This window comes from Quercus robur, chromosome 2 (assembly GCF_932294415.1).
Source record: "Quercus robur chromosome 2, dhQueRobu3.1, whole genome shotgun sequence".
Classification (NCBI taxonomy): Eukaryota; Viridiplantae; Streptophyta; class Magnoliopsida; order Fagales; family Fagaceae; genus Quercus; species Quercus robur.
In genome coordinates, this window is record NC_065535.1 from 42,159,840 (window position 1) to 42,185,802 (window position 25,963).

At 36.3% G+C, this 25,963-nt stretch overlaps 2 protein-coding genes across 2 annotated transcripts; both read left to right on the top strand.

The window, feature by feature from the left end:
• Positions 1 to 1,999: 1,999 nt before the first annotated feature.
• Positions 2,000 to 7,044, top strand: LOC126713732 (probable lactoylglutathione lyase, chloroplastic). The gene is made up of 9 exons (XM_050413579.1): positions 2,000 to 2,489; positions 3,408 to 3,612; positions 3,728 to 3,852; positions 4,012 to 4,076; positions 4,267 to 4,479; positions 4,580 to 4,627; positions 4,792 to 4,899; positions 5,111 to 5,251; positions 6,688 to 7,044. The coding sequence occupies exons 1-9, from the start codon at positions 2,330 to 2,332 to the stop codon at positions 6,727 to 6,729; spliced, it is 1,107 nt and encodes a 368-aa protein (XP_050269536.1). The 5' UTR covers positions 2,000 to 2,329; the 3' UTR covers positions 6,730 to 7,044.
• A 15,854-nt stretch (positions 7,045 to 22,898) lies between these two features.
• On the top strand, positions 22,899 to 24,871 carry LOC126699201 (uncharacterized). Its single transcript, XM_050396877.1, has 2 exons — positions 22,899 to 23,039; positions 23,258 to 24,871. The coding sequence occupies exons 1-2, from the start codon at positions 22,899 to 22,901 to the stop codon at positions 24,869 to 24,871; spliced, it is 1,755 nt and encodes a 584-aa protein (XP_050252834.1).
• The last annotated feature ends 1,092 nt before the right edge of the window (positions 24,872 to 25,963 follow it).

Sequence of the window (25,963 nt, forward strand, 5' to 3'; positions counted from 1 at the left end):
GTAATAAAAAAGGAATTTTCTTGGTGAAGAGTGCTTATTATATTGCCAAGAAAATGCTGGATTCAGACATCCAAGCTGAGACTTCTAGGGGAGATGTACGTGCCCCTCTATGGAAAAGAATATGGCAATTGAATATTCCAGAAAAAATCCGCATTTTTGCTTGGCGTTTGTGCATGAATGCACTAACCACCATGGTGAATTTAAATAGAAGAGGAATCCAAGTTGATATCCTATGCCCCATCTGCAAGAATGAAGAAGAAGGTGTAAAGCATGCCATTCTAAGTTGTGAGCTAGCAAAGGCAGTTTGGTCAAAGTGGAGGAATAGCCCGGGAAAATTTTTGGAGAGCAAGTGTGATATGTCTGATCTGGCTCTCACCATAATAAGCCAGGGAACGCAATGTGACTTGGAAAATTTTTTTGGTGTAGCTTCGGCGATTTGGTACCATAGAAACCAATTAATTTTTGAAGCTTGCAAAACAACTGCATATCAGGTGTGGGGGACAGCAATTAGAATGGCAACAAGATAGCCCATGAACTTGCTCAACAGGCCAAGAGAAGTGGGGAGCTGAAGAGCTGGACGGGTTCAACTCCAGATATTGTAGCTAATCTCCTTGGTGTAGATAGGTTTAGTTAAAGGAATTAGTTTGTGGTCTGGTCTTTTTGTGGTCTGTCTTGTTACCTTTTCTTTACTGGTTTTTCTATCAAGTCTATGCTGTGTATTGGCTTTCATGCCTTTCTTTGAATGAATTGAATATTTAGTTTCAAAAAAAAAAAAAAAAAAAAACTAGTTTATTAGCTAGTGTTTTATTATGATTTTGGTCCTAAACATTTACATTATGTGTTGGTCCCTAGTGTTTTAAATGTGCCACTTTCCTGTATTTTTTATATATTTTATTTTAATGTTTTTTCCTGGTCAAGTCATGATTAGCCATATTTTATACTTATAAAACAAACAAGATTGGGTGGAACAGTGACTAACCTTTAGTTCATTTGATCAATTACAAGCAGAGGAAGCATAAGCTCCCAAACCTTTCCTTTTTTTTGATGATCATTGTGATGAATAAACATTGGTGCTGGCTTAAATAGTTTTGTAAATTTCGTATCTGAGTGTCAGTATGAAAGATGGAAAATATCCCCGTGGTGAGAAGGCAGCTTAGTCTTTGCAATTCATCTATCTCTTTTGGCACAAAATTGTAAATCCTTCTTTCTCTGCTTAGGCCCAAACTAGTCATCTACTGGAGAGAGGCATAATGAATCAACAACTCCTATTAAAGGGTATCTACTCACCAATGCAACCCGGAAATCTTCTCTCAAAAGTTTTGAACTGGCATCCGAAGCTAAGAGAGAATGATGGTACTCTACCTTGTGTACCCGCTAGGGGCAAAGAGTCGGGAAATGAAGCAAGTGGGCGGAGCTTGGGGTTGAGTTGACCCATATATATATATATATATATGGAAAATTACACTTTATTCCTATTAAACTATGACCACTTTTACATTTACCTCTCTAAACTATAACTCATTTTACACTTACCTCCCTAAATTATGACTCATTTTACACTTACCTCTCTAAACTATGAGAAAACACACTTACTTTTCTAAATTATTACTCATGGGATGGGGTGCAAAGTGTTACATGAGTAATAGTTTATGAGGGTAAGTGTTACATAAATAATAGTTTAGGGAGTTAAATATGCATTCTCATAGTTTAAGGATGTAACTGTAAAAAGATGTATAGTTTAGGTAGGGGTAAAATATAATTTTTCATGTATAAAGACAAAAGGACAAAATAGTTTAACCGTCAATAAGAAATTCACGCAAATGGGCCAGTTTGTTTGTAATATCCGTAAAAAAGAGAGTAAGAAGAAGAGGGCGGAGTGTGAGTGGAGCCCCGACCCATTGTGGATAAGAAAGTTCGGGAAGCAAACAGCAGAGCAGTGGTTGGAGATAATTACGTGAACCACGACACGACTCTGCCCAATCGAATCAAAATAACCCCTCACCCTCACTCCAACTCCAACTCCAACTCCAACTCTAACACACACACACTGTGTTTATGATCGCAACGCGAGTACGCAACCCCACCGTTTTTATTCTTTTATGTATATATATGTACTCTCCAAACAACCCCACCGTTTTTATTCTTTTATGTATATATATGTACTCTCCAAACAAAAAAAAATAAAAATCAGGACAAAGGCCTTATCTGACTGACTCTCAGACGACTCTCTCTCTCTCTCCTTCCCACTTCCCAGACGACACACACAGCTTCATATAGACATTCTAGCCATACAGAAATTTCCACAAACACAAAGAGTGCAAGCTGAGACATGGTGAGGATAATACCCATGGCGTCAACCATTGGACCTTCTCTCTCCTCCTTCAAATTCGCTTCTGCTTCTGCTTCTCCTCGCCTCTTCTCCTTTTCTCTCTCTTCTTCTTCTTGCACCATCCCCTCTCGCCGTCTCTCTCTTTTGCATCTTGGTAGCGGTGAGTCAAACCCTCTTTTTCCTTATCTCTGTCAACAACTTTCAATGCAATTTGGGGCTTTTTTTTTTTTTTTTGGTGATGGATTTTTGGACGTTTTCTTTATTGGATTTTTAGAAATTCTTGTCACTCTCAATGCTAATGAACAATTTCAATTGCGTTTGTTTCATTTAATTTATGCTTTTTTATTAATTGAACAAGATTTTGGGGTTGCATATCTATCTATTTCACTTAGTGCCCGTTTGTTAATGCACACTTAGTATTTTTTTTTTTTTTTTTTTTAACTTCACTTTTGTTTAGTTGTACAGCTTTTTAACTACCACACTCTCTTGTGCGACGGTTTTATACTTGTGGGGGTGGGGGCAAGGTCGAGTTCAAGTTTTCAGAGTGAGCTTTCACACATATATACATATTAGGGTATAGAGTAGAATTCCTATCTTGAATAAACAAAAAAAACAAAACAAAAGAGGCTGAAAAATAAGTTATACCAAATAAGCACTTAAGCTAATATGAGTTTTCAAACAACCCGTGACCTCAAAATTCATTCTTTCTTATTTGAGGAGGAAGTGCCATTTGGGACAACTTAAGCGCACAACTTTTCAGAACTCTTTTAAAAGCTATGTTTGGCATTAGAAGCTCATGATGCGTTTTGATTGTAACTGTGGTACGTATTTAAGAATTTGAAACTCTAGATTATAAAGCAAATGAGTTGTCACCCCTTTTTCTCGTCATTGTTTTGGTTGAAGCGATTGTATCATCTTTTACATGATATGGGTTTTCTATTTAAAATAAATTTTCATGGCTTACTCCTGAGACATTAAAAAACCGTGGGTCTCACATCATGCTATGGCATAGTATATTGATGGTATTGGACTGTTTCATAAATTCAGACAAAATTAATGATTTTGAATTGTTATCCAGCTGTTCCACAGTCACATTTCTTTGGTCTGAGAGCTGCTAAGCTTTTGAGAAGAGAGGGTAATGACATGGGGGTGGCAGCAGCTGGAAATGCAGCCCAAGCAAGCACAACTGCTACCCAGGAAAATGTCCTAGAGTGGGTCAAGAAAGATAAGCGAAGGATGCTCCATGTTGTTTACCGTGTTGGAGACTTGGACAGGACCATAAAGTATGCTTTTTCAGTATAATGTGAATTTCTCTTATCATATTATATATCATCTATTCTTTTAAACAAATACATTGAGAGTGAACCTAGGATTAAGTAAAATTCCTGGTGATTGCAGATTCTACACAGAGTGCCTGGGAATGAAGCTGCTGAGAAAACGTGACATACCAGAGGAGAGATACACAAATGCTTTTCTTGGATATGGACCTGAAGATTCTCACTTTGTTATTGAACTCACTTATAGTAGGCCATCTAACTAGTACTTAGTTTTGTTGATCTTTATGAAATACTAAAATAGTGACATAAGGACTGTACTTGGTCCTTGCATGAAGTTTTTTGTAAACATTTCTGTGCTATCAGTGCATTTTGTTGATATTCATTTTGATTGACTAATGCTTCCAGATTATGGAGTTGACAAGTATGATATTGGAACTGGGTTTGGCCATTTTGGTATTGCTGTTGAAGATGTGAGTTCCTGTACTTGAAAAAGTTTTCATATCTTCTTCCTTTAATCATATGGTAGATAATATTCTTCTCGTCCTGTTGTATGTTAGCTCCTTACAATTGCACTTTAGTCACATATGCCTAGACTGTTCTCTAGATTGTTGTTTCTTAAGAGACATGTGCTGGAGTTTTATCTTCGTGGTCTCTGATTAGGTTGCCAAGACTGTGGAACTCGTAAAGGCTAAGGGTGGAAAAGTAACCCGAGAACCTGGTCCTGTCAAAGGTGGCAGTACGGTGATTGCATTTGTTGAGGACCCTGATGGTTACAAGTTTGAACTTTTGGAGAGAGGGCCTACTCCTGAGCCCTTGTGTCAAGTAATGCTCCGTGTAGGTGACCTTGATCGTTCCATAAATTTTTATGAGAAGGTGAGTTTTGCTGTGCAAGATTGGGCAATGTGTAGTCTCCATTGTTAAGCTACCTTTTTTTTTTTTTTTTTTTTAATCTGTATCTCCTTTTATTATGTAGGCCTTTGGCTTGGAACTTCTTCGCAAACGAGACAATCCGGAGTACAAGGTATCTATATCTTGACATGATGGTTCAATGTATTGACCTATATATATATATATTGTTTTTAATGTCTTTCATAACTGATAAAAGGATCCCATCTCTGGGAGTTATAGTTGGTTGCTGTGTTTATTTCTACCTTACTGACTTAATTTTCTTTGGTTTTCATCTAGTATACAATAGCTATGATGGGTTATGGCCCTGAAGATAAAAATGTTGTTCTGGAATTGACATACAACTATGGGGTCACCGAATATGACAAGGGAAATGCTTATGCTCAGGTAGAAACCATAGACACCCCCCCCCCCCCCCCCCCCCCCCCTTCTCTCCTAAAAAAAAAGGGGGTTTTTCTTCCCCTCAAATTTGTCATTAAGGTTTTGCTGTTGGCTGCATGGTATTGAATATTGTTTTGCTTGTTACTGTCAATGCTATAAAGTCTGGTATCATATATAGTTTGTTGGGCTTGGGGACTGATTTCTTACATTGTTGCAGATCGCAATAGGCACAGATGACGTTTATAAAACCGCAGAAGCTATTAAGCTGTCTGGGGGCAAGATTACCCGGGAACCTGGACCATTACCAGGTATCAACACCAAGATCACTGCATGCTTGGATCCTGATGGTTGGAAGACGGTATGGCTTGTAAAGACATTATGTTTTTCTGATTATGTCAGGGAATTTTTTTTTTTTTTTTTTTTTTTTTTTTTTTTTTTTTTTTTCATCAGTGTTTTGCATATGTTTTAAGATAAGTAGCCTGAGTACACAGGAAGTATGCCAAAGCTATTCAACAAACTAAGACCAAAAATTACAAATGTCTATGAATTCCAAAAGAGAAGAATAATTAATATGCCAATGCTCCTAACCCAATCATAAATAGATCTTCCTTCACTGAGAAAATATTGACCCAAGAAATTAAAAATAAAGAGGAAACCATAGACCAAAGATCCCGTGCCTTATCCACAAAAAGTAGAAGATGGTTAATAGTTTCTGCGTCCATTTTGCTCATGCAACATAGATCAACAATGATGATCTTTCGCTTTTGATGGTTATCCATACTAAAAAGTTTACAATGAGCTGTTGTGCACACAAAGAAAGCGAATTTTCTAGATACTTCAATCTTCCAAATAGCTCTCCAAGGAAAAACCCCCTTATGGTCTCCATTTAGAGTTCCATGGAGAGATATCACATCAAAAATATGTTTCTTGGATAATACCCAATACATTCTCATTCAAGCCTTGCCCTGAGATATGAGTAAAGAGTGTCTAAGAAAATATGTAATATTCAGTACGTCTTCCAACGGTTTTACATATATAACTTGATTAGCTTTTTGCTGCGGTCGCAGTACCTCTCACCTCTGCTAGAATCTTTGAAGAACAGTTCAGAAAAAAATATTTAATTAATGGTATAGTTGCTTTAAGATTACATACATAGGTATATTTACCCGGATGCATGTATGGAAGGCATTTAGGGTTAGGTCAAGAACACACAAAAAATAGACAGCTTGCTAGTTGTTGCCACTATTGGATTCACTGCTTGGATATCTGCCAAGTTTAGTTGCTGTGCTCAATGTTGGTTGTTATTTTTCATTTTCATATTTGAAATTCTATTTTTTTAACACTGATTTATTGTTTAAACTCTTCTTTTTATATGCTTTATAAGACTCAATACTACACCACAAGCATGAAGATTTTTGTAGCTGTAGCCTTTACGGTTATAACTTATAAATGAGTCATTATTTCAAGAGAAGTCTTAAGTGAAGAAGTGCTCATCTTAGTGAAGAAGTGAGGATTGACTTAGTTTAAGGTATTAGGAAATTTTCCTTCAGGTCAATGTTGGGGGGTGATAGAAAATTGCAAGAGAAAGAAATGGCTCCAGGTCATCCAAGCATGCTAACAATGATTACACACACACACAAGCAAAGTAAAATTTTGAAATACAAAATCTTATTATTAATTAATTTGGTCCTTTCCTTTTTCTGGTAAGAGAAATCAATCAGGATGTTTTCTTTTCTGATCTTACTTTTATGATTCAATTAGTTTGATACTTAATTTATTTGTCCTATTTTGCAGGTTTTTGTAGATAATGTTGATTTTATAAAGGAGTTGGAGTAAGTTTTAGGAAAATATCTTACTATGCTTGTGACAATGAATTCCAAATCTCGGGCCTAAACGATTCTTGGAAGTCGTGAGAGTGTATCAAACCCATTTTGTAGATAATATTATAATAATTCCGACAAATGATTGTTGTTGTAACAGATATATTCCCATTAGTTTCACAGCTTTGTAGTTTGAGACAAAAATTATCTGTTTAATTAGTATTTTTCTTCATATATTTCACATGAAAAAGAATTTCCTTGCAAATTACCAATGTAAGATTTGGCCACCATTTCAAACAAGCTGATCATAAGCAAAATAGATTCTGAGCTATGCATTGTTTTTCGTTCAAGAAATTTGGTGGAACTTTTTATCATTTTGGCTTTAGCTGGTGGTTAAATTGTGAAGATCTTTAGTTTATTTATTGATTTAATAAAAGTCATTTTAGTTATATAACTTTTTGTCTAGGAAATATATATATATATATTATATAATAGATAAAGTTGAGAAAAAATCCAATTAGGTTTCAAATTTGAATTCAATTAGGGTCTAATTTTGCGTCACGTGTTCCATCTAATTTAAATTTTAAATTTTTGTGCCAAATGAGTTAATTCAAAGTAAAATTTGGATTTCAATTAGAGTTTAATTTTGCACTACGTGTCTCATCTAATCTTAGTTTTTTTTTTTAATTTTTGTGTTAAATGAGTTAATTTAGTGTAGAAAACGATGAGTTTAATATAAATAAACCATTAAAAAAAAAAAAAAACTAATCATGTAACTAAAAACAACTCAAATTTATAAGTTATATATATAATATATCATGACTATGTACGATCTATTATCAATTGTTTTTAGTTATATATATATATATATATATATATATATAAACCAAAGTTTAGAAAAAAATTCAATTAGAATCAAAATTGGACTTTGCTTTTGTTAGCTTTCTAGACAAATTAAATTGTTTAGTGCTATTATTTTTTATCTTAACTAATGAACATATTTTTTATATAGTTTCTATTCATATATTTTGTATATGAAGATATTGAACATAATAAACTGTAATTGAATTTAACAATCTTATTCATCTATTCTCATTCAATTTAGAAGATACTATTTGACCAATTTAATATTTTATTTTGTATTGTATTTAGTAAAATTTCACGGATAATAATTGTAAATTGATATTGTATATGTAGTATCCAATAGTTATTTTCAAAATTATATATTTAATAGCAATGTAATGAAAAATTTGACGTATAACCAATATCATGAAAATTGCAAGGAAATTTGTACCTCTAAATGTCCTAATCAAACTATGTCATATATGTTTAATAACTCAAGCTAATATCAATAGCACTATTATAATTCATCAATCTCGTGCGTAAGCACGAATTATATATTAGTCTTATATAGTGAAGCTGTTTCACTCTCCTTCGATCTACTGTATAAATGAAAATTTGAAATTTATTACCTGCTACGTATGTTACCTCCTTTTATATAGAATCTTAGACAATGATGTACTCTCTATATTGTACTTTTCTATTCATATTAACGAAAGCTAAATATCTTTCTATCAAAACCAAAAAAAAAAAAAAAAAAAAAAGCTACAATGCTACACACGCAACAAAAAATGCTACCTATAGCCACTTTTTTTTAGCCGCGTTTGTAAAAAATGCGACTATAGCCACCTTATAGCTATGTTTTAAAAAACGCAGCTATAGGGCAGTTATGTAGCTGTGTTTATAATCTTTGCAGCAATGTTTTATTGGGTAGGGCTATATGTCAAGCCGATTTTTTTTTTTTTTTTTTTTTTTAGGATTTCCTATAGCCGCGTTTGATAAACGCAGCCATAGGCACACCTAAAGCCATGTTTTTAAAAAACGCGGCTATAGTGTTGCTTGTAGCCACATGTTTCAATCATGGCTATAAAATGAACAAAAGTTTTTTTTTTTTTTTTTTAAATGGGTCTATAGCTAAACATGGCCAGAGGCACACCTAAAGCTACATTTTTTAGAAATGCGGCTTAAAGCATGTCTATAGCTGCGTTTTTGTAAACGCGGCTATAGATCCCAGTGTAAAAGAAAAAAAAAAATTCCCCTCAATTCCACTCTTTGTCGCTAGCTATTCAAACACCTTAACCCAACTGTTCACACCCTAACCCAATCAGCGACTCCCAAACCGTCACCGCTAATCCACCCCTCTCTACCACCGATCCTATTCACCGGCGCCGACGAAACCCAAGCCTCCATCACTAGCGCTACCAATCTCACCTAGTAGCACCGTCACCCTTCCTTTGGTCTCTTCCTTTCTCTCTCCAACTCTCAATCTCACTTAAGACACTCTCACAAGGCCAACTAACAGTAAGTTTTTTAAATTGTTTGTTTTGATTTTTGTTTTAGGGTTTCAATTTTTGGTTTAGGGTTTCGATTTTGGGTTTAAATGGATTTTTTTGAGGGATTTGCTTCATGGGGTTTTTATATTTTGTTGTTTTCTTGTGGGAACAAAACAACCTCTCTCTCAATCTCACTCGAACCTCTCTCAATCTCCCCAACGGTAAGTTTAAAAAAAAAATTATGTTTTGATTTTTGGTTTAACATTACAATTTTGGGTATTAGTGAAAAAAAACTACCTCTCTCTCCAACTTGTTTTTTTTTTTTTTTAATTTTTAATGCTATTTTGGTTGTTGGGTAATATTTGTTTTCTTTTTTCTGACATGGGTCTTTTAAGTATCAAATGGTGCTCCTTTTATGCTTTGTTCATTTCATTTGGTCCACCAAAATGGTTCTTCATATGGATTTGTTAAAGTTAAGTAATATGGTTCTATTTTATTTATATATTTCGCTTAAGTTCCGACTGTATAATTGATTTTATTTTTGTACAGGTTCTGACTGAATTGGGTTTTCTATGCGAGGCCTAAATTTTAGTCATTGCATTGTTTGGTTTGTATCAACTGGTTAGTAGATTATTATTATTATCTTTTCAATATGCTTCTTAGTTCTTATAAATTTCTTCCACACAAAAATTTGGTGAAATATAGTGTGTTTCAATTCATCATGTTAATGCGCCTATTCAAATATTAGCTTGTTAATAAGGATGCCATATTTTCTCATTGACTTGTTATGTCTTGTGCATTCATAGTATCAAAAGGATGTTTTCCAGTTAGTGGGGGTCGGTTTAGAGATAGTTAGGTAATGATGTAAGGTTATGTGTTTCATATACTGATATTTTAAATTAAGAAGAATATCATTCTTCAAGCATAATAAACTCATAATTGTATCTATTTGGGCTGCAGATTGAAGTGCTTATAATGGTAATATAATGTACATATGAAAAAATTTTATAAAGTCAGTGTGAACGTGCGAGTAGATGCAAAACAACTGAAAAATAACTCTGAATGAATGAATTCATTAGTTTTCTTTTCTTTTTTATTTTTTCTTTTTTATTTTTTCTTTTTTCTTTTTTCTTTTTTCTTTTTTTTTTTTTCTTTTTTTTCTTTTTTTGGTGAAATCCTAAAATCAAATCCTCTACTAGTGCAAATATACACCACCCATGTACAGTGCTACAATTGTATCGGCCTGAAGTAACTCAAATCTCCAAACGCAGAATCTTATGGTTGTGGTGTCCCTTCATAGTCAGAAACCAAAGGGGGGATAAACATTAACCAAAGAGCTTATGTCTCCCCAGCTATCGCTTTCACAAGAACTAGTACTAGTAGTAGTAGTCCCTACTTATAAAACAGAATCGACCATGTCCATTCCATAAAATCCCTCCTACCCATTTAGTTGTTGTTGTGGGTTGTTATAGCCGACTTTTAGGTTTGTGAAATTTTGGATAGAATTTGTGAGATATTAGAGCTAAACCTGTGAACTTTCTGTTTTTGTTTGAGACAAATGGTTGCCAATGATTGCTTTTGTTGTTTTTCACATATTGGGAATATGTTATGTTGACTAGTTTTGTAAGTTTTTCCTTTTACTTCTTCACTTTGTTATGCCACTTGTGTTTGCAATCTTGAAACTTCGCATTTACAATAGCATCTTTATATGGAATTTTGGTCAAATGGGATTGTTGGTGTTTGAGGGAGGTGGTGGAATGTGATGTGATATATTCATTGCATTCTCTTATAACTATTAATGGTCATAAGCTCATATAGCAAGTATTTAATCCTAGCTCAAAGGTGCTTCTGGTGTTTTTAGGACAATTCTGCCTTTTTAAGAACATTATATCAATTACCTGACTATCCAATGCTCTTTTTAATCTACTAATGGGTTTGCCTTGACTGTTCTTAGAGTCATTTCTTAGGGTCCAAAGCACCCTGGACGTGTACATGGGGTGGGTTTTGGAATCACTCCATTAGGAAAAAGTGCCACAAACCTTTCACGGTTTACCTCCACTCCATCATCATCAAGCAAAACGACCCAAATTATTTCGGAGTTGGAGACTTCCTTTAGGGAGCAACTAGCTTAATCTGACGCAAGGCATGAAGAGCAACTAGCTCAATCTAAGGCGAGGCATAAAGAGCAACTCACACAATCATTAGCCCAATTGGAAGCAAGGAATCAAGAGCAACTCTCCCAAGCAGAAGCAAGGCACCAACAGCAAATGGCCGAAGTGTTGACGCACATGAGAAAAATGTTCGCCCAACTTAGCCCACATATGCATGATTCAAATCCTTCTCAAGTAGCAAACAAATGTTATTTAGCAAAACACTACTTTTTGCAATGCATTGTTATGTGATATTAATACGATGCCTTTAATATATTCAAGGTGGCAATGTTTGATGGGGACTCTCCTTGGTACATAAATAATGGGAAAGAAACTATGAATCCTCGAGTAAAATAAAATTTCTCTAAAAATATACATTGTCAAGTTTTTCCAAACCTTACAAGTACTGAGAGTGCTTTGTATTTTTAAATTTCTATTTAGTGCTTGGTGCCACTTTCATGATAACTTCTATTCCATAGTTTGTTTGCTATGTTACATGAATCTCAATGAGTTTCCAATATAAGCTTGATGGTGAAAGGGTCTACCATTAGTTTTGGGTCTCATTGTTCCAGTTTGAGGGTATGAGTATTGTGAGTTTATAATTTTATAGACATTTGATTGAGCTTCATGCATCACATATCCTCTTCGAGGGGGACTACTTGATATTGCTGCTACTTGGTTGTGGTCAATTGTGTATTCATTCTATGGTCTATCATTAAGATATACTCATTTTTAGATACAATAAAAGGGGCTTGTTTCAGTTGGGTAGGTCTGTGTTTTTAAAATGCTTTTGAAAGCTCAAAAATGTGTTAAAAACACAAGAGCTGTTTAGACCCCCAAATAAAAGTTACGACTCGATAGATTTTATACTAACTTAATTCTAAGTGCGGAATAGTGTAAATGCGAGTGGGTAAACAAACAAGCTACTCTAACACATATTCATATAATCACAGCAGTAAAATGAAATGTAAAAGAGTAGGGAAGAAGAATGCAAACACAGAAAACACGTTGATGTGTTATCGAAGAGGAAACCAAAGAACTTGGCGAAAAACCTCTCCGCCGCTCTCCAAGGGGTAATCGATTCATTAGACAATCAGTTGGGATACATGGGTTAGCAAGAGACCCTCCAAGCCTAATCTACCCACTATACCTAAGCCCTGCAAGCTCCTACTCCAACAAGGCTTCTCGGAACCGTGTCTTGTCTAGCTCTTCGGATCCCGCAACAAGCTCCATGTTGCATTTACCATCCTTGGCTTCTTCCAATGCTTCCCAGCAACACCAAAAACACTCACTACACTGAAAATGTGTGGATTGTGTTTGGGTACAAATCTCCTCTTAAGGTATGATAATGGGAGAGGAAAGGAGAAGAGGCTACAATGATTTCTCACTAAGGATGAGTAGCTCTCTCACAAAAAGATGGGTGTGTGTTGTAGAAAACCTATCTAGGGTTGTTTTTTCTCTTTGAATGGCCTCTCTTACATTTGTGGGTAATGAGGGTATATATAGTATGGGTGAAGGGTAGGGAAGTCACACTAAAAAATTCTCCAGGCAGAATGTTTTACGACTGTCCTGCGGGAAGGCCTTACCCGCAAGACACTTGTGAAAACGACAACCTAGCATGACTCTTCAGCTTCTAGTCATGTACTCCTCACATGGCTCTTTCGTGGCTTAGCTTCTCGCGAGCTTCTCGTGAAATCCACTAATTCTTCATTTAAGCTTGAGTCTTCACCAACTTAATACTAAACTCAATACAATAAAATCCCACAAAGTACAAGGATATAAATTAAAGCAATTCCAACACTTTTTTTCATGGAATAAAGCCAACATAAAACATAGTTGTAAATCACAACTTTACAATCTCCCCATTTGGCTATTCCGTGACAAAACACCCTATAACAGACTCCAGCCTTAAACATGATTTTGGGAACAATGGAAAAACTCACTCACACTTAAATCTAGAAGCTGTGTAGCACTTGGAACATATATACCTGTGGCCTGAAACACTTGCACAAAACACATTAGACCCTCAAGGTAAATCAAGTGATAAAAAGGACCAGTATAATGTAACAAGTAAATTCCGATCAAGTTGGTAAACACACTAGAGCATGTAAGAAAAAACTTGATCAAACAGGATCAGTCATTGAAGAATGACTACAATGAACATTTAGCAAGTAAATGCTCATCTTGACACGCAATGCAATAAAGAGCAATCCCACGGATCAATTGCATGTCCCACTTGACCAATGCAAAATACATGAAGTATATGCATCTAGGAACAAGATCCTACTAGGGCACAAGAGCATGATGCAATGAGAGTAGCAAAGCATAGATGATACTAAACATAACTCAAAGCACCATAAAGCAACGAGAAAACAAGCATAAAGTAAAACAAGGTTTTCTTATAAAAGAATGTCTTCTCTCCCTTGGTATATGCATCTCCCCTATGACTTTCTCCCCCTACGAATGTGCACGAGGTAGAATTACTCCCCCTAAGAGTGTGCACATGAGTCATATAGAAATGACGATACAAACCTGTATACTCTCCCCCTTTTTGTCACGAATAGACAAAACAATCAAGAGGAAGGAGGGAAAGAAAAGAAGATATAAGCAAGGGTATGATGCATGAGGGGTGCAAAATGAATGAGAAAATGAAGCTCAAACAAAAAACAAAGACAACTTAAAACATGCTACAAAGCATAAAGTGTACATGACATGCTAAGAATGATGGAACATGATGTAAACCTAGGCATGACATAGACACAAGAACATGTTATAAGAGCTAAAAGGTTTAAAAAGACTTAACTAGCATGAGTGAAGTGCAAAACATGTCAAGTGTTAGAGTGTGTGCAGCAGAGGTGCATCTAGTGTGCATGTGAGATGCATGACTAATGCATGAATAAGCACTCACGGGGAAAAGTGTATAAAACACAACCAATAATTAAAACATGATAAACATGAAAAATTATGGTTATCCCCAAAGTTTGGCACTCATTGGAGTCCAAAACAACAACAAAATGCCATTTGGGCATTTTATCAAACACATAGAGTGCACATACTACACATGTATGTTAAACAATGCATGAACATATGAAAATATTGCCTAAATACATGTTATTTTTGCCACAAGGAGCCAGCATCCAAAGTAAATCATCATTTAAAACAAAGTCCAATAAAAAAGATTGACAAAAAATAAGTTTTCCAACTCCCATTTGAGAAAATCCCAACTATGAACATAAAACCCCCCAAAAACATAATCTAAGGATCAAAATCAATGAAAAGAGTTAAAGATTACCTTAGAGATGTTAATGGAATGAAAAACAATTTATTGGATTCATTGAGCTTAGCAATCAAATCATCCTTTTCTCAATGAAACTTGCTCAAATTCTTCTAAAACTTCTTAGCTCCTTTCTTCAAGGGTTATTTTTCTCTCTGAATAGCCTCTCTTACATTTGTGGGTAATGAGGGTATATATAGTATAGGTGAAGGGTAGGGAAGTCACACTAAAAAATCCTCCAAGCAAAATGTTTCGCGACTGCCTTGTGGGAAGGCCTTACCCGTGAGACACTCGCGAAAACGACAGCCTAGAATGACTCTTCAACTTCCAGTCATGTGCTCCTCACGTGGCTCTTTCGCGGCTTAGCTTCTTGCGAAATCCACTGATTCTTCATTTAAGCTTGAGTCTTCACCAACTTAATACTAAACCCAATACAATAAAATCCCACAAAGTACAAGGATATAAATTAAAACAATTACAACACTTTTTGTCATGGAATAAAGCCAACACTTTTTGTCATGAAAATTATCTGTTTTGTATTTGATTTTGAGTGCTTGTAGTATGGTTCAATTTGGGCAGGAATTTGTGATTCGGCAAGGAAAAAAAAGGCGGAAGGGCCGCATTTTTAAAACGCAGCTATAGACAAAACCAATGTAGGAGGCTTTAGCTGCATTTCTAAACGCAGCCTAAAGATGGTCTATAGCTGTGTTTTGAAAAACGCCACTATAGGTCTGAGCTTATAGCCGCTTTTTAAAAATCGTAGCCCAAAGCGAGTCTATAGCTGTGTTTTTTTTAAAAACGCAACTATAGGTCTCTACCTATAGCTGTGGTTGCAAAAACACAACTATAGGTCTCAACCTATAGTCGCGGTTAAAAACTATAAGTCTCAACCTGTAGCCGCAATTATAAAAACGTTGCTATAGACCCGCAGGAGCTATTGTTGCGCAATATAAGCCACGTTTGTAAACGCGGCTATAGGAAATGCGGTGTTTTAGAAACACGGCTATAGCCCTCGTTTCTTGTAGTGGCATCCTACACCAGATCTCGGAGAGCTGACTAACATAATTATTTTTCAAGATACATATCCACCTGTTAAATCTATATAAATCACAGTACAGTAGAAGGTTTAGGAAATGTTTGGTTTAGCCCATCATTCTAACTCAGTTCCTATCACTCAATTTTTATAACTCAAATGTTTAAACTCATATCTTATATCTCATTTCTATTTCTGACCTAACTCACTCTATTTCTATTTTCTACCTTAGTTAGAAAAGTATAGAGCCTAACTAATCCCATGAGAGACTATAATTCTTTTGTTCACATACATATGATAATTATAGAGAGAAATCGCTGAATAATTATAAAGAGAAATCCCTTAATAGTAATCCCAAATTGTTAGTTAAGTCACTTGAAATTCATAATTCATGGATACTATGAGCAATGATCCCAAATTGTTAGTTAAGACACTTGAAATTCAGAATTCATGGATGCTATTAGCAAGAATCCCAAATTGTTAGTTAGAAAGGAAGAATCCCAACTATGCGACCAAGTCTATATTTATGGTGTTTTTTTTTTTTTAATACTAAGATTATTTGATATTTGTCCTCAGGTTAAAAATGCCTCTCAATTATAAATTTGTTGAGGCAAAACTTAGAAACAACTCTTTCAAGTGCTAGGCATTTTGTTTTCTAGTTAAATTAATCATGTGGTTACAATGATCATTGCAATATATGTTATCTTTCCCTAAGCAAAATCAAGTTCAATCATATATTGCATTGGTCCAAAGGTACAAAATACATATAAAAGAAATACACTTATAATTAATGTGAAACAAATTTCAGTGTCATAGTAAGAATGGTCCTTGTGGGGGGATGAACTTGAGCTCGGGTTGAGAACCAAGAGCCCATCGATCGAACCTTGATAGATGGGTCCAACCCAAAAAGGTGGATATGAGTAAAGAAACCCAAGAGATAAAAGACAACTCCCAAGAATAAGTCCCATAGAGAGGTAGCTACCGTTGCTAAGGTCCCCTACCATGGTAATAAGCAATTCTCTTCCCATAGAGGATACATAGGGAACCATAGGTAACTAGTTCCCCTCTAGCCCCAGATGCCACTATCATCAAGCTCACCTCGGGAAATGCCACGAAGAGATAAAGACCATAAAGCCGGTCAGCTCTGCATCAATGAGATGCTCTCCACCTAACCTCTTTCACATTAAATGCTTATAGACAAGCCAAACAGTGAAAACACCCCCAAAAGTCTTGTTTCATGATAAAAGAATGGCAGGGCTAAAGAGTGATGGGACAAGCATACCCTGAATCTAGCTAGAGGCAAGCCAGCTGGGGAGACAAGGAAGGGAAAGGTGCCTATAAAATGAGGGGAGGTGTAGCAGCTAAGGGGGTTCAGAAAAAATAGAAAAAGAAGACTTAGAAAAGAAATAGAGAGAGAAGTAGAATAGGACTTAGAGTTTTTAAACTTTCAATCCAACCTTTTGTACCTCGGGAAAAAAATTTCTATATTAATAAATAGTCATTTTGTTCCTTACCGCTTCGTGATCAGTTATTTAGACTTCCCATTGTGGAATTTTTACCCTTTAGTTCTTATAAATTAATTGTGAAAGTCATCTACTTAATTGCTACTGTTACAAGTGTTTTGACTCCCACAGTCCTCATTTGTGTGCATCATGAAATCTAGTTAATTCTTTTTAATCTATTTCGATTAAATAATAGGATTTTATTTAATATCAGGTGTTTAATTATAAGGAAAATTATATTTTACCCCTCTAAATTATACATTTTTTACACTTACCACATAAATTATGAGAATGCAAACTTTACCAAGCGGGGTAAGTTTGCATTCTCATAATTTAGGACATAAGTGTAAAAGATGTATAGTTTAGGAAAATAAAGTATAATTTTCCCTTAATTATAACTCCAAAGCCAATTATCAAACTTCACAAGTAAATACAAAAGCGGATCCCTCAATGTCAAACGGGGAAAATAATGGTCAAGCTTAAGGCATTATTGAAACTTTAACGTGTGTGTGTAGATGAGCTTATTTTTCAACTTATTACTTATTTGATTTATTTATAATTTTTAAAAATATTACTTTTTTAAGGTAAAATTATTTTTATCCAACTTAGTTTTTATTTAAAGCAACATATATGTATTTAGTATAATTTATTTTTATTTTCTTATTTTGCTTAAAAATTCAGGGGAAATATGACGCTATGCCACAATAATTTTCCTAAGAGTGGAGCCCAATAAGAAACATTGTCAAATCATATCACATCTTAATTAGAAAAAAAAAATTACAATTTAGTTATTAGAATTTAAAGTGATCATTTTTAATCCATAACAAATTTAAAGTGATAGTATTTTTGTTCTTCCATCAACATCCATTAAATCTCTATAATAAAACAATAATGTAGTCAAATTAAAAAATTAAGGTCCATTTATCTTCAAAGAAAATTAAGCTCCATTTAGTATGATAAATTTATTATTGGACTAAAAACAACCACCTTACACTTTAGAGCCTAAAAATGATTACTTTTTCTATTATGAACTAAGGGTCCCGTTTGGTTGGGATGAAAAGTAGGGGGTGGAAAATAGAGGAGAGAAAAGTAAAAATTGGTGTGTTTGGTTAGGAGGCGAGGGGGAGAAAATGGCTGGGCCAAAAAGTTTTCTCTCTAGACCCACCAAAATTCAATCCCCAAAATGGAGAGAAAATGGGAGGGAGAAAAGAGGGGTTGATGGAATTACTCATCTACCCCCAATCCTTCCCCACAACAATGTATCATTGATTTCTTTTTTTCTTTTTCTTTTTTCATTTTAACTTACTTGTTTGGTTTTATTTTTTAACTCAACTTTGGTTTTATTTTTTTTCTTTCTAATAAGGTATTTATTAAAAAACAATATATTTACTAGGAACATGAGAGTAAATTTATACAATGTACTTTTTATATCATTTTTCATCTTCCTAACCAAACACATATGACATATATCTTCTATCTTCTCACTTTTCTACCATTTTCCCATTTTTTATTATCCAACTTTTCTACCCCAACCAAACGGACCCTAAACTTTAGAGTCAGGAGTTTTGTAACTTAATTGATTGACATTTCTTGGTGTTTCAATAATATCTAGGGTTTAAATTCCTTATTATATCATTTGATACACTAGATAGAAATTATGCAAGGAATAATAATCTTTATAAAAATATGTTGTAGTGGTGAGAAAGTGAAGACGTTATTTAGTAGGGCTATATATAGCAAAAAGAAAAGAAAAGAAAACAGTAAGAGAAAGGGAGAAAAAGGGAAAAGAATTTTAACACCATTGCCACTGGTTTGGAGAGATCCAATTCTAAGCTCAGTCCTAAACTGTGAAACCCCGCATAGGATGGTTTTTAGGTTAAAAGAACTATCTTGGTTAACGGTTCCCGATTAACCTAGTAGGATCATATAGTCCAGTCCTTGAAAGTAAAAGGTAAAAGGCCAAGTGTATTTTCAAAAAGGGTTTAAATTTGGTCTGATCTTTGTGCAAAAGTGAGGTTTTACTCCATCCAATGAGGGGAAACCACGTCACCCTCTTAAACTCTTTTTGAAAATACACTTGGCGTTTTTGAAAAAACCATTGCATGTCAGTTTCAAAGGAGAAATCAAAGACATCCCAAACACCAAAACCAAATGTCGTCTTCTCTACTTAGCACCGAACCTCCATGACTCCGCCGAATTAGGTGCTGGAACCTAGAAAATAGGTTGGAGCTGCCATGATCTGTCGCAACCTCAAAATTTGTTTTTATTTTTCGTGATTAGGTCTTTTACCCAATTTGGATTTTGAAATATTGATTGGTTTGGGTTAGTTTTTTGGATGTGAATCACTTTATTTGATTTGGTAGAGTTTTTGCTATATCTGATGTAGGACACAATTTACTATTTAATTATTGTAATTTATTAATTTTCGTTTTTAATTTTTAATTTTTAATTTTTGTTATTTTAGGTTCAGGGTTATTATTTTCTTGTTTTTAGGTGCTTTTAATGCATTTTTAGGTCAAATTTGGTTCCTATTATGGTTAGGTATTAATTAGGAGTTATTTTAGAATATATTTTCTTGTCTACCAAGTTTTACGGAGCCCTTAAATAGGCCCCTAAGTCTATAAACGTTTTTGAACAATTATTCAATCAATAAAATTCAGACTTTTGTCTTTCTATTTTCTGGTGCATTCTAGACCCTTTCTCCTTGTGGATTCAAGGAACCCTCGTGGGTTTGAGGTTATTTTCAGAAATAAACATGTTTTGTTTCTAAAAGGCCAAATACAAATTGACCAGTTGTGATAAATTAACCAATTAATTTAGCCAAGTGAATTAATTAAGTTAATTAACATGCAAACGCGTGGTAGCACAAACAAATCACCAATAAACTAAGTATGCAGTGGAAAATAAATTGACACGATGATTTGTTTATGAATGGGGAAAACCTACACGGCAAAAACCCCACCGGGTGATTTTAAGGTCACCACTTCCGAAATTCCACTATTATCACAATAAGTGGTTACAAGTAAAGGAATCTCAGTACCTTATACCAACCTATAGTTGAACCTTTACTCCAATACTCAATTGGACTTGTTCTATAGTAACAATTTCTCCTTTTGATGCACGGCTCCCAGTACGTGACTAACCAATTGCTCAGATCCCAATACGCGACTTCAATCACCAACTAGAGAAGGTTGTTGGCTGCAAAGTTCTTTAGTTCATCCCAACGATGAAGATCAAGAAGATGCTTGGTCACAAAACCCTACAGTGCACAAACACAGGAACTTCTTCACAAGAAAGATGAACTAGGGCAAATTCTGTCTCTAGTCACAGTTTGCTTGAACAAACTTTGCTCAACACTTATGCAACTTGTGAACACTTTGATGGCCCTTAAAATAATCCTTTTATATGTCTAGGGTTGTGAGAAAAGAAAGCCCAAACACATAATCACAGATTAGAGTCAAAACAGAACTAAAATTCTGTTTTCATAAACCTCGATAGATACCCTATCTGTTGAGCTGCTGTCAAGCCACAGGGCTGAACAGTTCTTTGAGCTCGATAGATGGCTAGCTGTCGAGCTTTAATGACAGGAACTTTTCAGCTTGAATCTTGGACAGACTTGCATGGCTTCAACACTTGATCTTGAAACAAAATTTCTTAAAGTGTTAAACACATCCTAGATTTACCCAAATGCAAGTAAAGTGCATTTTGTCAAAGGATTAACCAATTACATAAAATAGTGACATATGTTCCTAACAAGTGAATCACATATGTCCTAACAGTGTCCAAAGTAGTTGAGACATATTTGATTGTCTATTATGAGAATCATTCTTTTTTTAGCAGCTAATTTTGTTTGGGTTCCAAATCATGATTCTTGTATGATAAATCTTTCCTTTTTTTTGGGGGGGGGGGGGGTGTATTTTAATCCTCAATCCTACACTGGTACATGACTTCATTTTTAGCAAGCCTAGTAGTTTAGAAGATTCAAAGAGAACCTCATTTAAGACTTTAGTTAGCATTTTTAAGAAGCAATTAGAATGAGAGTTTTATACATGCATAAAGACTAAAATGATGTTACTAATTTTCCCTATTAGGGGGCGAAAAATTAAAGAAATTAACCAATTGTTGATCTTATGCAATTTCAAAGCAATAAACGCACCTATAGTGCTGAAAGTTCAGCATCAGTCAAAAGATAGTAAAGAAGGCAAATTTCTTACATTGTTGAACTGACAAAGATAATGCCACTTACGAAACTTATCTAGCTAGTTAAGTAGCATATTAAATTGCCAGTCTCTTATAAAGCTTAGATTAGAATTATTTAGGTCATGTGATGTCGCAGAAGCCTAAAGAAAGCACACATGATACTCTCTTGATGGAACAGAAAATAAACTATTAGCTTTTGGTAGTAAATCTTGAATAAACGAAGGGTTTCCTTGAATCCACAAGGAGAAGAAACTAGAATCCACCAGAGAGATAATTTGACAAAAATCTATGTTTATTGATAATAGTCTAATTTGTCTTTGATGGCTACAAAACATATAAATACTGAGAAAAATGTCTGAAACCCTAATTCATACTAATTACGCAATTAGGTGACAAAATACCAAAATTTACCAAAAATTACAAAATTGAGTTAAATGCAAAATCATAAACTACTAACCTTAAGGGTTGTCCCAAAACAAGCAAGACCTTATTCTGACTGTTGAGCAAAAAGTTATTAAGGAAACAAAATTACTATAAATGGCAAAATTGCAGTTTTCGAGGCCTAAATGAAGGAATTCGTCATTTTCAGAAGGTACCTCATGGCAAAGTGACGACTATTGCTCAGAAGACTGTTTCGCTTCAGCTTGCCAAATTTCATGCTATTCCAACTCTGAGGCCCATGATTTCTACTAGTGCCTTTTTGCCTTGCGCGATGATTTAGGCGCACGTGAGAGTCCAGGAAGGCTATAGCGGTCTATTATACATCATCATGGACCTAAGATAGTTGACCATGATTGGCCTCATGCTGATTGACTAATTAGAGCTGGTGGATTAAGATCCAAAATGAATTTGATTGAATATTATGAGACTTTCGTTTTTCTTCTGGTGGAAACTTTTGTTCTTGGTTTGTTTGAATTTATTTTTTACATTTTACTGAAATTTATGTTCTTCAGCATTCACCTCAATCTCTGCCCAGAAGCTATGTGACAGGACTGACGAAATCAATTAGAGACAAATCCAGCAGGACAGACGAGGCCACCCCTAAGACGAGCCCAAAAAGCATCCACATCACTGACGAGAATAGCGAAACCATTCAATGCCACTAATAATACCTCGGACGGTTACAAAACCATCTGTACAGACCGTTGAGACCGTTAAGACCGTTGAGAACACAATGAAAGCTCCATTACAAGGCAAGAAGCATTACCAAAGGAAGGAATTAACATCATAAATGCCAATCACAACGGCTAGAACCCAAGACAACATATATAAAGCTCCCCACACTGCCAATGGAAGGTACAACAAAACACAGACACTCAAAGAGAATAAGTGATTGCCATTTTAGTATTCTTTTTCATCTTACATTATACGCCATCATTCTGACTTTGGCATCGGAGACGTTGTGGCGGGCACCACATTGGTGACCACCCCTGTGGAAGTAGTCTTGTCACCTACACAGGTATCCAGGCGAGAATTTGGATTCATCTGAGCACATTCATCTCGACTGACGAGATCACGCTTCGTCAGTTTGGCACCGTCTGTGGGAAATGACATTTTCGGATTCATATTTGAAAACGTAGTTTCCATCAACTTCTACATTCAGATGGAATCCAATCCAGATTCCGCAGCCTTGGCCCAGTAAGTCCAATCTCTTGCGGCCACCACTGAAGAACTCACCAAACAAAATCAGGAAATGAAGCTACGGCTTCAACAGGTTCAACAGGAAGAGAATCAGTCCAAGGATAACACGGAGGGGGAAGGGGATAGCCATAGGAGGAGTATTCATCAAAGACTTACTACTCCGAACGAGCAGAATTCAAATCTCCTTCGAAAGGTGAGGAAGGAGATGGACGAATTAAGAAATGCCATCAAGGAGAAGACAGACTGAAGCGTAGATAGATGGTAAGGGCTACAGATTTGCCTTTCACTACAGCAGTCCTTGAATGCCCCGTGCTGTTAAAATTTTGTCTACCTCAACTTAAGCCGTTCGACGGGCTCAAAGACCCTTAGGATCACCTTAATACCTTCAAAACGACATTAGGCCTTCAACAGCCACCCGACGAGATACTATGTCATTCCTTTCCCACCACTCTCAAAGGGGCTACAAGGGAATGGTTCACGAAGTTGCCCACATCATCCATCGACAACTTCGAGCAGTTAAGCAATGCTTTCTTGCGTCACTTCATTGGGGGGCAGTGTCCTAAGAGGCTAGCAGACCACTTACTCACCATTAGGCAGGGAGAAAAGGAAACCTTAAGGTCATACGTGAAACGCTTTACTCAGGAGACCCTCGAGGTAGACGAAGCTAATGACAAAGTACAGCTGATGACCTTCAAAGTGGGACTGAGATCCAGAGATCTCGTGGCTTCACTCGCGAAGAACCCTCCAAAGACGATGGTAGAAATGCTCCTTAAAGCACAGAAGTACATGAATGCTGAAGACGCTTTAGCAGCCATAAAGGATGTAGAGAAACCAGGAGACAAAGGAAGAAAGGATGACAAGCATAGGGATCAAAAGAGGGAATGCCCAGATCGTTGGAATAATGACGGGAATAGAAGAAAAGAAGAAAAAGGTCCTCAGACGGTAAAATTTACCCCTCTAGTTATGCCTGTTGACAAAATTTTAATGCAAATTAAGGACGAGCACTATCTCAAATGGTCGAGACCATTACACTTATCTCCTAACATCTGTGATAAGAACAAGTACTGCCGATTTCACAAGGATCATGGCCACAACACGGAAGATTGTAAGAACCTAAAGGAGCAAATAGAGGAGTTGATACGGAAAGGCAAATTACAGAAATACGTGAAGAAGGGAGAATATAGTAAGTTCAGGGACGGCAATAAGAGTCAGCATGAGTCCTCTTCCAGGAGTGACGATCGACCGTTCCAACCTACACAAGACGTGAACGGGGAGATAAAGACGATTACAGGAGGGCCCTTCACAGGAGGGTCATTCAAATCCCTCCAGGAAGCATACCAAAGAGAGGTGAATAGCGTCCACACGATACCTCTGTTTAAGCAGCAACGGACGGACCAGGACATGTCTTTTAATGAAGCAGACGCTAGGGGAGTGAAGCAGCCCCACAATGACCCTTTAGTTATAATATTGAATATAGAGGGATTCAACACCAAAAGGATCCTCGTGGACAACGGTAGCTCTGCAGACATCATCTACCTCCTCGCCTTCCAGCAGCTGAAGCTAGATCCAAGGAAACTGCGTTCATTTGACTCCCCCCTTGTCAGTTTCAATGGAGACAGGGTATATCCCAGGGGCATAGTGACGCTGACAGTAACAGTGGGGACCTACCCGGCGCAGTTGACCTGTCAATTAGACTTCCTGGTAGTAGATTGCCCCTCATCTTACAATGTAATCATTGGGAGGCCCACGCTCAACAAATGGAAAGTAGCCACTTCAACCTATTGCTTGAAGGTAAAATTCCTAACAGATAACGGTGTCGGCGAAGTAAAAGGAGATCAAGTCTTAGCCAGGGATTGTTATCAAGCCGTCTTGGCCGCAAAAGAGAATCACACATGGATGATCGAAGGGAATGACGAAGATAAAATGGAAGCCTTGGAAACAGTAGAACTGGCCGAAGGGGAGGCAACCAAGACAACGAAGATAGGGACGACGTTGAGCCCCGAGATGAGAACAAGGCTCATCTAATTCCTTAAAGAAAACCTAGACGTCGTTGCATGGAGCCACGAGGACATGCCAGGCATAGCTCCAGAAGTCATTCAACATAAGTTGAATGTGAACCCGGAAAGAAAACCCGTCCAGCAAAGATGAAGAGTCTTCGCCCCAGAACGATACCAAGCAGTTACAGAAGAAGTTACCAAGCTGTTGACGGCAGGTTTTATCCGGGAAGTATACTATCCTATGTGGCTCGCAAACGTCATCCTAGTAAAGAAAGAAAATGGGAAATGGAGAATGTGCGTGGACTTCACAGACTTGAACAAGGCATGCCCGAAGGACAATTTCCCCCTACCAAGGATAGACCAGCTTGTGGATTCTATAGCCGGACACAAGTTGCTGACGTTCATGGACGCTTTCTCAGGATATAACCAGATAAGGATGACTGAAGAAGATCAGGAGAAGACTGTTTTCATCACGAGTCAGGGACTCTATTGTTACAAGGTAATGCCTTTTGGACTGAAGAATGCCGGAGCTACGTATCAAAGACTAGTGAACAAAATGTTCAGCAAACAGATTGACAGGAACATGGAAGTATATGTGGATGATATGCTTGTTAAAAGTAAGGAAGAGCTTGCACATCTGGACGACCTAAAGGAGACGTTTGCCACCCTCAAACAAAACCAGATGAAGTTGAATCCAAGTAAGTGCGTTTTTGGTATAGCTTCAGGGAAGTTCTTAGGCTTCATGTGTCCCAGAGAGGAATAGAAGCAAACCCGGAGAAAGTACAAGCCATAATCAATATAGCATCGCCCAGAACTGTCAAGGAAGTCCAGAAGCTCACAGGAAGGATCGCAGCCTTAAACAGGTTCATCTCTAGAGCGACGGACAAGTGCCTACCCTTTTTCAAGACCTTGAAGCAGGCTTTCGCCTGGACCGACAAATGTGAAGCAGCGTTCCAAGAACTCAAACGTTACCTGAGTAATCCACTCCTCTTAAGTCCGTCCAAGGAGGTGGAAAACCTATATTTGTACTTGGCAGTATCAGCTACAGCAGTGAGTGCAGCCTTGATTAGAGAAGAAGACAATAGACAGCTCCCAGTTTACTACGTCAGCCAAGCTTTCC